We start from the raw sequence: 14354 nt of genomic DNA, 5'->3' as shown, positions 1-14354 counted from the left end.
CTAATTAGAATATTCATTGGCATGCAGACTATATTAATTCAACCTGCAACACGCTAATATCTTAACTAGTTTACAGTGACAGAATAAATCAAATTCTGTTTTTATTGTACAGGCCAACATCCTGAGAATGGAATTCTGCAATCACACCCCTGTATACTTAAGGCCAGTGATGAATGAATAAGTAGTATTTATTTCTTCGAATTACATAATTTTCCAGGAATTTTACTAATGTTTTGGGGATTGCATTGTTATCAAGGCTATTACTATAATCACAATGACTGTATTTAACAACGTTTGCATCAAAACAAATTGGCACATCACCACTAGGAACTTTTAAAATGAAAATATGAGCAAGTTTCACTGATAACATGAATAACATCACCATTGTGTATGCACTGCTGAATCACAATTTACATTACTTAACACTGCCGAAACCATCAGCCAAATGCTATAACCAGAAGCTCTGCGGTCTCCTACGTTGGCTTCTTTCTGAATAGTTACTCACCCCGACCTCGTCACAGTTGAAGAAGTGCATATCGGGTTTGTGTTGGTCTGAGTCTTGACACATGAGCAGTAAAACAGATGGGTATTTGGACTGGTTGAGTACCGTTTGGCAGTGATGCATTGTGTTTAGTGGAAAGTTCTCCAACTCATCCTATAGATATTGAGGGGGGGGGGGGGGAAGACATCAAACAGAAGATTGAGTAAAGCACACAAAAAACCAGGAAAGACAGCCTACTTCTTCTGAACAGTGACATTCAAATTACATTGCTGTGGACTGTCACTAAACTATGCAATCAGCCATGACTACAAAATGAACAAGTAAAGCTTAGGACAAAAAACCCCAACAGCAGATGGGACAGACTGCCCGCAGCAGGGCACCAAAGCTAACACCAGTTGCTTAAAGATGTTCTTATCAGCACTGAAGTCCCTGGCTGGCAAAGCATTTGAAAATTCACAGTGAATTATATGTTACATGGTGTGCTCAAAGTGGAACACAGAAGATGTCCATACTTGTAAATAAGCCCAAGCTAAACCCAAAGCTAGTTTGTTACAAGAAACAGAAGAATCCTCTCTTGAAGATTCTGACTTTTTCTGGGCTACGGTTTTACAGGCAGGATAACCCTCATGCAAACAATCATTTTTCACATGTGAGCCTAGACAGTGAAAGCTAGCAGGCAATTTGATCATGGGAGGCATCGGAGCCAAGCCTGATCCTAATTGAGATAGAGACATTAGTGATTTTGGAGGGGGAGGGATGCAGACAGGAACCTTCAACCCATTCCTCTATTTGCTAGTGCACTTTGGTGCTCCAGAATGCTGCACTAATTCTATATGGGCTGACAATCCTAAAAGGGAGCTGCCTTCTGTATCAATTTAAAACCAAATTCCGATAGTCTTACCTGACTTTCACAGTCCAGCAGTCTAATGGCCTTGTCATTCACTTGCAGCAGCATCTCCTGAGTCCACACCTTTCCCTTCGAGTCCAACTGCAATAGTTTCTTGATGCCATCATCTATTGTCACAATGGACTCGCTCTTGTCCATTGCAAATGTGGCGAGATGCTGGAAACAGCAACAAACAACAGATTTATATGTCTTGTAGCTTGTCTTAGAACATAAGAGCATAAGAATTAGGGAGCAGGAGTAGGCCATTCGGCCCCTCGAGCCTGCTCCGCCATTCAATGAGTTCATGGCTAATCTTCTGCCTCAACTCCACTTTGCTGCACTTTCCCCATATCCCTTGATTCCCTTAATATCCAAAAATCTGTCGATCTCTTCCTTGAATATACTCAAAGACTGAGCCTCCACAGCCCTCTGGGGTAGAGAATTCCAAAGATTCACCACCCTCTGAGTGAAGAAGTTTCTCCCCATCTCGGTCCTAACTGGCCGACCCCTTATTCTGAGACTGTGACCCCTGTTTCCAGACTCCTCAACCAGAGGAAACATCCTCCCTGCAAATACCCTGTCAAGCCCTGTAAGAATTTTGTATGTTTCAATGCAATCACCTCTCATTCTTCTAAACTCTACAGAATTATCGGCCTAGTCTACTCAAATCTTTCCTCACAGGACTATCCCCCCATCCCAGGAATCAGTCTGGTGAACATTCGTTGCACTCCCTCAATGGCAAATATATCCTTCCTGAGGTAAGGAGACCAAAACTGTACACAATACTCCAGGTGTGGTCTCACCAGGGCCCTATATAATAGCAGTAAGACGTCTTTACTCTTAGACTCAAATCCTCTTGTAATAAAGACCAACATACCATTTTCTTTCTTAATTGCTTGCCGTACCTGCATGTTAACTTTCAGTGATTCATGTACAAGGATACCCAGGTCCCTCTGAACACCAACATTTCCCAATCTCCCACCATTTAAAATATACTCTGCTTTTCTATTTTTCCTACCAAAGTAGATAACTTCACATTTCTCCACATTATATTCCATTTGCCATGTTCTTGCCCATTCACTTAGCCTGTCTATATCCCCTTGAAGCCTCTTTGCATCCTCCTCACAACCTACATTCCCACCTAGCTTTGTATCATCAGCAAACTTGGATATATTACATAGAACATAAGAACATAAGAATTAGGAACAGGAGTAGGCCATCTAGCCTCTCGAGCCTGCTCCGCCATTCAATAAGATCATGGCTGATCTGGCCGTGGACTCAGCTCCACTTACCCGCCCGCTCCCCGTAACCCTTAATTCCCTTATTGGTTAAAAATCTATCTATCTGTGACTTGAATACATTCAATGAACTAGCCTCAACTGCTTCCTTGGGCAGAGAATTCCACAGATTCACAACCCTCTGGGAGAAGAAATTCCTTCTCAACTTGGTTTTAAATTGGCTCCCCCGTATTTTGAGGCTGTGCCCCCTAGTTCTAGTCTCCCCGACCAGTGGAAACAACCTCTCTGCCTCTATCTTGTCTATCCCTTTCATTATTTTAAATGTTTCTATAAGATCACCCCTCATCCTTCTGAACTCCAACGAGTAAAGACCCAGTCTACTCAATCTATCATCATAAGGTAACCCCCTCATCTCCGGAATCAGCCTAGTGAATCGTCTCTGTACCCCCTCCAAAGCCAGTATATCCTTCCTTAAGTAAGGTGACCAAAACTGCACGCAGAACTCCAGGTGCAGCCTTACCAATACCCTATACAGTTGCAGCAGGACCTCCCTGCTTTTGTACTCCATCCCTCTTGCAATGAAGGCCAACATTCCATTCGCCTTCCTGATTACCTATATTTGGTCCCTTTATCTAAATCATTGATCTAGATTGTGAATAACTGAGGCCCAAGCACCCCACTAGTTACAGCCTGCCAACCCGAAAATGACCCGTTTATTCCTACTCTATGTATTCTGTCCTTTAATCAATCTTCAATCCATGCTAGTATATTACCCCCAATCCCACGAGCCTTAATTTTGTTCCACTCTCCTTTGATACAACTGAATATTTACAGAACAACCAAATGTGGTTAAGTTAATTCACTGAGGACTTGCAGCATTTTGCCAGAGACTGCAGAGAGTTATCTTCCATGTGTGAGTCTTAGTATCTGATATAATATTTTGGATTTCATATAAAAGTAATGATGCATTTCTTCCTTAACAATCTTTATCTGTGTCCTACCATTTACAAATCTCTAACCAGGTGTCTAGGGGGTAGTGATGAAACCTAATCCTAGGTCTTTGGCAATGCTGTACTTATACACACAGTTCAGGGCATCATCCCTCACTCTCACTACTGACAAGAACAATGGGGGAGAAATTTACTTGTTTGGCGCCACCATTAGCACCAGAGAGGGGCGCTAAAGGGCTGCTAAATACCTACTGCCCGAATGTCGCGCTCTGGCAGCCTGCCGTGAACGTCACTGGTGGTTTAGCAGCGGCACTGTCATTTAGTGCGCCACTCTAGTCTTGGGGCCATACACCTGAATATCCCGCTTTGAAGCGATAGATATCGGCTAGCGTTAAAGGTAGCGTTCCAGCGGCATCACCACCTCAAAGCGGGCGATAGCCAATTTCTAGCCCTATGACTAAATAGCAGCATCAAATTATAATACATACATTAAATACCCCACTACCTGAATTGGTAACTATATGGGGCAGAGACCCAACTTGGGCTGAAAGAACACACATTAAGCAACCCAAAGATAACTCCCTCGATATTCTAATCACTTGGAGCAGTTCATTCATTAAAAGCATTACCTCCACATGGTACTGTGAAGTCTCTTGCATGATAATATTGGAGTTGGAATACTTCTTTCGTTGCTCTGTAACAGAGAGAGAGAATTAATGAAAAATGCTCAGCCCGACAGTACGATAAGCCTTTGAAAAACATCCCTTTTTCCGAGAGTGAATTTACATGCTTATCAAAGCGAGGGACTGTCAGTACCGAGAATGAAACGATTTTTCATAGTAGGCTATGAGAGATTGCTGCTCTTAGTTTACATAGAATGTGTACCTCTAACCACCTCTGAACCATAAAGCATAAGAATACAGAGGGCAAGAGGTAGCAACAAATGAAAACATATCTTTCATTGAAACACTTAGATTTATCACTACATCTCTTTTACAAATTCAGGTCTGCCATAGATATCTTCTTGGGTTCCGTGCTGCCAATCATTGCCATAAGTGGATCACACATCCCTTATATTCCGGACTATGGACCCAAATTTGCCCAGGAGTTGCTCCATTTCTTTTGGAGCAACTTGATTTTTCTGGAGTATCTTAAAAATCCCCATTCTGCACATTTAATTTGCGCCAGTGTAAGTGAGTTAGTTAGGATTTTTTTTAGTTTAGATTTTCTTTCAAAAGGGGGCGTTACAAACCACCTACACCCGTTTTGGCCATTTAAGCCAGTTTGGACAGCTAATAAACTAACTTAGGCCAGCGTATGTAGCCACTTGTGGCCGCACAGAAAACCCTTGCGGTGAGTTAAGAAATCAGCGCAGGTAGCCAGAGATGGGGGTGAAGGGAAGCGGAGTGGACCTTGCAAAGCACTAAATACCTTCACAACAACTAATACAGATCTTGCACTGTAACTTTTGCATAATTTACACATTCCACTATATAAAGCTTCATAAAATATGCACTTTTTAATATCATTTATATCAGAAGATAAAGGGTTCATAAAACCATTTATGAATCAAATATTTTGCTAGCAGCTCTGAACCACAATTTAAGCCATACCTGTTGGAAGTTATCGAAATTATTAGTGTAATCTGTTACTTTCATTATTTTAATCATTCTACCAGTACTGTGAAATTGGAAAACAAAATACACAGTACAAGAACAGAAAATCAAGTTATATTGAAGCACAGACAATCCTTGAGACTAAATCTACATCGTGAAGCCACTCTGTTCTGTCCGAGGTAACCTTTATATGGATTACGTACACTCGGCCATTTCTCTTCATAAATGTAATCGCTCAGCTTGGGTTGGCTTTAAAATCCACAAATCTGAATTTCTGCAGTTTATGACATGGTTTGCAGTTGAATTTTGATGGTGTGGACTGCCTTTCATACTGCTCTCATCAGCAGACAATCTAGGGACAGCTTGTTCTTGAAACTATGTTGAAGGGCATGTGAAACATTTCTGTTCTTCTTTCACCAGTCCTGGAGACTGGACCCCTTCACATTGAACTATATGCTGCAGCTTTGCCAAGATCTATTTGAATTTGTGCGCATTTCTATTCATCATTTCCACTCCTCCCAATTTGTTATCATCTGCAAAATTGGATATTTTGAACACAATTCCTTTTTCAAAATCATTTAAAGAAGCTCTCCTTCTTCCCTCCACCCCCTAATCAAAACTCTGCCCCCCCACCGCCCCACTGCCCCCCCCCCCACCCGCCCCCTGATCAAAAGTCTTCCCGCACCAACCTGTTTCTTGTAGCCCTCAGCACGGCCCGAGATAGGGGCGGGACGTGTTGGGTCCCACGCTGCAGGCACGCACGCATCATCACAATCATGGGAGGAGCTACTGCGCATGCGCGAACGCTCTATTGCGCATGCGGACAGCTGCCGGCACTCTTTTAGACGCAGGGCCCTAGCTCCGCCCCCCCAATGGACTCACCACATTGCGTCAAGCCCCAAGAAAGTTGGCAGGGGGGCCAGAATTCCGGGACATCTTTTTGGCGCCGTTTGGATCGTAGGAAGTTGGCGTATCTCATGTGAGTGCGCCAAAAAAAACGGGAGGACCAAATTTGGGCCCAAAATCCTGGCCGATGTCATGGTCTCTTTCCCTCAATGACTATCTGTCCCACCTGTGACAGAGTCTGTGGCTCTTGTATTGGACTGTTCAGTCACCAAAGAATTCACTAAGAGTGGAAGCAAGTCTTCCTCGATTCCGAGGGACTGCCTATGATGATGATGATGATGACATTCCAGAGTTGACTCACACTGCCCAATATCTACTGATATATGATAGCGTATCCCAGCAGTGTAACAATAGGACCCTCTGGTGATCTGAATGGGATATTCTGTCTTTCAAACATATCCTCATGTTTGCTTTTCCAATCTCTCAGTGGGCAATCTATTCATACCTCAGTGAGGTGAGGCAAGGATCAATCATTAAACTGTTTTATTTCTCAGAAAGTGAGCATACAGAGCAACGGTTATCACTTAATTCAATCAAGACAACCTGTCTTTGTGTATTAATCAACAAAATAATGAGCATGCTATTACCCCACATGCTTGACTTAAACAAAATCATGTTTAACTGTATTCCAGAATCCTAACATTTTTAGTCAGAGTGATATGAGGGTTTGGATGCTGGCGTGCAGTTAGAAATCTTCTGTCAGAATATCTTTCTATTTTATTTCCCAGTGCTCACTACCAGAGAGGAAGAATATGCCAGACAACCCACGCCGAGAGCCTGAGACCAGGGCTTCCAAAAACTATGGGTGTAAGGTGTTTATTGGCACAGAAATCCCGGCCTCCCTGGGTGCGTACGGAGTGTGTATGGACCTGGGAAGGCATCGGAAAAGGCGTTTTTCAGTGCACAATGCGCATGCGCTGAAAACCAGCTTTTCCGATCTGTTGAGCTGGAGCTGGACAGATCTTCCGTTTATATCGGGAGCGAGGACATTTGCATGGGCAAGATTGCAGGATTTACCCATATCTTGCCCAACAAACGTCCTCAAAACTCTTGCTCCTGATAAAAGCAGGCACACAGCCTACTGTTACAAGCGTAAGAGTTTTAAAACATACAAAAACATTGTAAAATAAAATTTTTAAAACCACGTTATTGTTAAAAAGCCTCCCCGCTATGGTAAGTTTATTTTAAACCATAATTAAAAAAACTTTTTTTTTTTTAAATCGGAAAAATATAAATTTATTAAATACATAAATAACTTTAATTTAAATTAATAAAAATATAAAAAACCTACGGAGTTCCCATTGTTATGAATGAGAACATACTTTACCTGATTGGCTGCCCAGAGCCATGTGACTCCAGCTCCAGGCCTGCGCATGCCCCGATGTGCACGCGCTACGATGCGCAGTAAGGGGAGGCCTCAGGACGGGGATCTCGTATGGGCACAGCAACCTCAAGTAGGTGCGCTTCTTTTTTCCAGAATCCAGACGAACGCCCGCGGGAAAGAGAAACCGGGATTTCTGGGCCATTAATTACAGAAACAGGGCAATACATTGCTTATTGTTCTTAGTCTTTGGGGAAACAACTCCAATAGAAACATAGAAAATAGGTGCAGGAGTAGGCTATTCGGCCCTTCAAGCCTGCACCACCATTCAATAAGATCATGGCTGATCATTCCCTCAGTACCTCAGATTAGGAGACCAAAACTGAACATAATATTCCAGCTGAGGCCTCACCAAGGCTCTGTACAACTGCAGTAAGAAATCCCTGCTCCTATACTCAAATCCCCTAGCTATGAAGGCCAACATACCATTTGCCTTCTTCACCGCCTGCTGCACCTGTATGCCAACTTTCAATGACTGATGAACCATGACACCCAGGCCTCATTGCACCTCCCCTTTTCCTAATCTGCTGCCATTCAGATAATATTCTATCTTTGCGTTTTTGCCCCCAAAGTGGATAATCTCACATTTATTCACATTATACTGTATCTGCCACGCATTTGCCCACTCACCTAACCTGTCCAAGTCAACCTGCAGCCTCTTGGCGTCCCCCTCTCCTACAGTAAGGTAATTAAAATGGGACACACCACCCTAACCAATATTTTGTGTAGGACACACATTAGTGAGTTAATGAAATGGGTTACTCTGGTCTCCTAGAGCTTGATTATTTTAAGCAAGTAGAATGTTGGAGGTTTTTTTCTGTCCTGAATGGGCTGAAGATTTTTTTTCTTTTTTTATGCCTTTCCCAAGAGATTATGTGAATTGTGGGAGGAGAACACAATCAATGGCACACATAGACTGCACTATGTCTGGATTGACTGAGCTTGATGGACCAAATGGTCTTTTCCTGTCTTTTTTTTAGGTTTCTTACGCACTTCTTTACTTGTGTGCTCTGTTCCCCTAAAACCCAAGGTTTACATCTGTTTCACATTGTCGTCCTACATTTAAAGAGTTAGGTATCTGAACCCATAAGTGTCTCTGCTCATCTACTCATTTTAGGGTTTTATCATTTAATATACATGACTTCTAATTCTTTCTTGCATTAAAATTCCCTGCATTAAATTTCATCCGACATCTATTTGCCCAATCTATTAAGTTGTCTGTCCTCCTGAAATTGCTTAGAGTTAACCACACGATTTTTTTGTGTCATCTGCAAATCTTGATATTGTGTTCCCTAAATCCAAGTCTAGATGATATTTATCGGCAAAGATTGGCATAGAAACCGATGTAAATGTTAACGTTTTTTCTGTGTAAGTGTGATCCAGGAAATTCATTTCATGTATATATAGGTTTTCTCCATATGCCCTATTAACTTTTTAAATTTATTTAATAGTTCCCCTCTACATTTTTAATATTTGGTTTGTTGCATTACTGTTCTTGTATTTGTCTTATACCTTTTCTTTAAGTCTCGTTTTAATTTTAGCTTCTCTACTCACAATAAATTCTGCTGTAGCACAATTACCTTTTGTAGGAATACGTTTAACCTATATCCTAATTATCTCCTGGCTGAATGGTTCCCAATGTTTGTGCACTGCCTTACTTGCCAAATTTGCTTACTCGTTCATCAGGGCTAGTTATCTTTTTATCTTTGAAATTGTTTCCTCCTCTATTATCTTTGACTGTTCACTTTGCTTTTCAATATTAAACTCCAATTATATGATGGGATGTTGCATTGTGCTAAATCACTTGCCGTGTACATGCCCTCCAGGAACTGAATTGAGACTGCCCATACTCTTGCCGTCCATTAAAAGACTGGATATGGAATTCAATTGGCATCATTCAGAGTAATTGGTATTACCACAGTTAGAGTGGTTATATTGAAATGTCAAATAAGTATTTGTAGCTGCAGCATACACAGAGATCTATTTATTTTACAAACAAAGGATCACACCACGAGGATTTGAGGTTCTTGTTACAGTACCAGATTTCGGGCTCAGAACAAATTGGACTGAGTTAACATAGGGATCAATATTGAAGTATTTCCCCAACAAATTTTTGTTAAGAGATATCGCAGTAAAGAGATATTGCACTGTAGGCAAAGTAAGTAGTCATACCAGGGATTTGTACATACTATTTTCAGAATGTTTACATTTTCTGTTTTATATAATTTTTCTCCTGGTGTTGGTGAGGTCGGAGAGTAGGACAAGGCTCTGAGAACTGTTGCTATGTATTAACAAATTAACAGCAAAGAAAAGGCAAAGCAAGAAGCAATGAAGAGACGGTTTATAATAAAGAACAGTGCAAAGGACAACAAAGAGCCATTGGGCCCAATGGAGACCGGTGGAGGGAGCCATTCTTCCACTCCAGCCTCATTTTTCTGTTATTACCTTGGAAGGGTGCCAAATTGCAAGGGCATTCAAAGAAACTGGCGGTGGCTCGTGCAATCGGAACCTCCTCAGATCACAGTGTCTGAGGGACCCAGGCACTAAGCAAGGGAAGCCATAAAGATAAGCTGTGAACTACAGTTGCAGCCTCCCAATAGTTCTTCAGGCTTGGAGGCCTTCTGGCTGCTGTTTGAAGGTTCACCAGACTGATTCCTGGGATGCAGGACTGTCGTATGAGGAGAGATTGGATCAACCAGGCCTGTATTCACTTGAGTTTAGAAGAATGAGAGGGGATCTCATTGAAACGCAGTTGGACAGATTGGATACGGGGAGGATGTTTCCCCTGGCTGGGAAGTCTAGAACTAGGGATCACAGTCTCAGGATACAGGGTAGGAAATTTAGGACCGATCAGAGGGTGGTGAACCTGTGGAATTCTCTACCACAGAAAACTGTGGAGGCCAAGTCACTGAATATATTTAAGAAGGAGATAGATAGATTTCTAGAAACAAAAGGCATCAAGGGGTATGGGGAAGAAGCGGGAATATGATGTTGAGATAGAGGATCAGCCTATCATCATCATAGGCAGTCCCTTGGAATTGAGGAAGACTTGCTTCCATTCTTAAAATGAGTCCTTAGGTGGCTGAACAGTCCAATACGAGAACCACAGGCCCTGTCACAGGTGGAACAGGTGGGACAGATAGTCGTTGAGGAAAAGGGTGGGTGGGACTGGTTTGCCGCACGCTCTTTCCGCTGCCTGTGCTTGATTTCTGCATGCTCTCGGCGATGAGACTCGAAATGCTCAGCGCCCTCCCGGATGCATTTCCTCCACTTAGGGCGGTCTTTGGCCAGGGACTCCTAGGTGTTGGTGGGGATTTTGCACTTTATCAGGGAGGCTTTGAGGGTATCTTTGTAACTTTTCCTCTGCCCACCTTTGGCTCATTTGCCGTGAAGGAGTTCTGAGCAGAGCGCTTGCTTTGGGAGTCTCGTGTCTGGCATGCGGACAATGTGGCCTGCCCAGCGGAGCTGATTGAGTGTGGTCAGTGCTTCAATGCTGGGGATGTTGGCCTGGTCGAGGACGCTAATGTTGATGCGTCTGTCCTCCCAGGAATCATATTGAATGGCGGTGCAGGCTCAAAGGGCCGAATGACCTACTGCTATTCCTATTTTCTATGTTGCTATGTTTCTCCAACAGTAGCTGTGGGAGTTCCTGCTGTGGGCAGCCTCTCAGTGGCCAGACCTGTGCCGGGGTATGACCATGCCATTTCAGAATTCAATCCACCAAACTCAGGCACTCTGAAACCTGAACAAGTGACGTGCACTTCAGGGTAGTGAATGAAAACACACCACATTAAGTATGGATTCAGTTTCATCATTTGCATACTTGTTCTTGGGCTTATATTTATATATAGCAAACCAGACAGAAAATATAGCGATGAGAAAGGAAAAGTCTGGTTACGGTATTGAAGCACTGGTGCTAAAATATGAGCATTTAAAGAGGTGAGTGCCATTTTCCAGACACACGCAAACCACACATACCCAGGCCTTTGTGAATTATTAGTGTTAGGCCAGTCTACGCTCTGCTTGAGTGCCACAGAGAGCAGCTGCGTTTACTACATCCAGCAGCACCTGAAATCTGACCCAAATATGCAAAGAAGAGGATCAGGCTCCGGTTGCTTTCCAAGATGAAATTATAAAAGAGACAGCATCGCAAGAGGGACTCAAATAGGGAGCTAAAACATAATGGGATGGGGTGGAGGGGGGGGGGGGGAAATGTGTGTTAGGGCCCCTGCTTGTCCGCTGTAACATTGGCAACTTTGTTAGAAACACCCCGGAATCCCCCTTGGCTTTCTGTGCAGCAGACAAATCAACGGGATGCAAGTGAGACTATAAATAATCATCATAGAACTCACCTATGGGAAAAACAGCATTTCTGAAATTATGAATTATACATTCAGTTGCTGTTGGCCTCACTCAAACAATAAACTCATATGTAATACCCATTGTATAACACTTCCTCAATAATTTATAATTTATACAAAACATCCCCAATATAATATACCCCTTCCTACATCTAAAATGTCTTCTGATAACCTAAATAGCCTTCTGATAGCCTAAATAGCCTTCTGATAGCCTAAATAGCCTTCTGATAGCCTAAATAGCCTTCTGATAGCCTAAATAGCCTTCTGATAGCCTAAATAGCCTTCTGATAGCCTAAATAGCCTTCTGATAGCCTAAATAGCCTTCTGATATACACCCCTATCATTTACATAGATCCCTCACTTACTGAAGGCCACTTTAAAGCACCCAGTGGATTACACACTCTTGCTGGTTAATAATACAATGCGGCTGAAATTGTCCCTTTCTTTAAGAGCAGTTACCGTGGGGCGGAAATGAGTTTCCACCCAGTTGGGGCGGAGTCTCCGATGATCGGGACATTGCCCTCCTGATTTTTTGAGGCGGAGAAGGAATGATGATAATGATGTCATTGGAGCGTGTACCGCCTGGTCCCCGCCCGGAAAGTGACATTGCCCTCAAATAATCCAACGACCCGCGTGTCGGTGCCCCCGACAGCTTCGCGTGGCGGGACGGCACATCCAGCCTTAAATCCACCCTGCAATCGGCCCGACAATAGCGGCCACGGGTTCGGCCAGGCCGCCAACAGGCAGCCTGGCACCCCACCTTGGGTGCTGGCCCGCTGACCCGGCTGGAGCCCTCCCTGTTGGCCCAGAGGGCGCCAAGTAGGCCTCACAGTGTCCCTCCCATTTAAGTGAAGGGGAGCGGTGTTGCTAAGCATCAGCGCAGCGCTGATGACAGCGCCCGCCTTCCACCCCGCTCCCGCCTCTCCAAAGGAAAGGGGGAAATTTCCCTCTATTCCCTGCCCCAGCGATTGGGGCGGTAATTCACCTAATAATTTTAATTATTTGCCCCGAATGGGGCAGGGGTCAATTTCGGCCCCAATAAGTGTAAAGGATAGAATGGATTTTAGTTTTAACTTTCCATTCACTTGCAACTATTCACAATTTAGGTTCCCAAGTGTCAAATTAAATGATGGGTACGAGACCCAGTGCGTGGTGAACCTACTTATTTGATAGAATAGAACCATACCACCTGCAGACTGGAAAGGGTAGATTGTTACCACAGGAAACATACAGCACAGCTTTGCATTTGTTAACATTAGATGTAATTATGTAATTTGCATCAGAGACACACTGACCACATAATTCTATGGCTGTTCCAGCATGCTCATGCTGTGACTTTGGCGGCTATAGATCAGGCCGGGACCTGGATATGCTGGGTCCTAGCCTAAGGTTTCCTCAATGGTCTGTTGAGACGGAACATCTATCCCACCACTACCTCCCAAACATGACCATCAATATAGAAGGGGATGAGGACTCTGAACATTGGTGTTCCAGCACTACAAGTCTTCATTGGCATTCCACATATGATCGACTCAGCTTTGCCTAGTCAGAGACTAGTGATATCTCTCCAACATAGGCAGAAGTGGGACTCACCTGGAGTTCCAGTTTGGCATTGAGGGTCTCTGAAGATCTGAGTGCTATTTAGTTTCCAGTTTTTAAAGTTACTTCTTTACAAAGGTGGCCCACAGGGCACAAGAAAGTTTTGTTCAGGAGGGGTGAGCCAGCATCGTGAAGCCCCGGCACTTGTGTACTAGACTTTTGAGGGCCTCAAAGGTGTCCTAGCTGCTCCCCGGTAGTGCAGACACCTGGCATGTGCACGCAAATGATCCGCAAAATCCTGCAAATCCCCTGGGAGGACAGACGCACCAACGTTAGCGTCCTCGACCAGGCCAGCATCCCCAGCATCGAAGCACTGACCACACTCGACCAGCTCCGCTGGGCAGGCCACATCGTTCGCAAGCCAGACACAAGACTCACAAAGCAAGCGCTCTACTCGGAACTCCTTCACGGCAAACGAGCCAAAGGTGGGCAGAGGAAACGTTACAGGGACACCCTCAAAGCCTCCCTGAAAAAGTGCAACATCTCCACTGACACCTGGGAGTCCCTGGCCAAAGACCGCCCTAAGTGGAGGAAATGCATCCGGGAGGGCGCTGAGCACCTCGAGTATCATCGCTGAGAGCATGCAGAAATCAAACGCAGGCAGTGGAAAGAGCGTGCGGCAAACCTGTCCCACCCACCCTTACCCTCAACGACTATCTGTCCCACCTGTGACAGAGACTGGTTCTCGTATTGGACTGTTCAGCCACCTAAGGACTCATTTTAAGAGTGGAAGCAAGTCTTCCTCGATTCCGAGGGACTGCCTATGATGATGATGCTCGCAAATTAGGGAACTTCTCCCGAACCTGTAAAGCTTGCTCAGGTCAGCGCAGCTGGATTGTGGTATGTGCGCTGGTATCGCTGGCCTGCGGATTTTAGGGGCCACTATATCATGGAAATCTCATAGTGATCTTCATT

At 44.0% G+C, this 14354-nt stretch overlaps 1 protein-coding gene across 1 annotated transcript in view; it reads right to left on the bottom strand.

Annotated features, from left to right (window-relative positions):
* The window catches only part of eps8l2 (EPS8 signaling adaptor L2), a 257881-nt gene that overhangs the window by 76236 nt on the left and 167291 nt on the right, over positions 1-14354 (bottom strand). The window contains exons 3-5 of the mRNA XM_070899849.1: positions 4206-4270; positions 1404-1565; positions 506-655 (exon numbers count right to left, since the gene is read on the bottom strand). Coding sequence (XP_070755950.1) covers positions 506-655; positions 1404-1565; positions 4206-4270 — 377 coding nt within the window. The remainder of the gene's footprint in view (positions 1-505; positions 656-1403; positions 1566-4205; positions 4271-14354) is intronic.

Source organism: Pristiophorus japonicus, chromosome 14 (genome assembly GCF_044704955.1).
Source record: "Pristiophorus japonicus isolate sPriJap1 chromosome 14, sPriJap1.hap1, whole genome shotgun sequence".
In the NCBI taxonomy this organism is placed as follows: Eukaryota; Metazoa; Chordata; class Chondrichthyes; family Pristiophoridae; genus Pristiophorus; species Pristiophorus japonicus.
The sequence above is the reverse complement of the archived record's forward strand: the minus strand, read 5'-3'. Positions and strand labels throughout refer to the sequence as shown.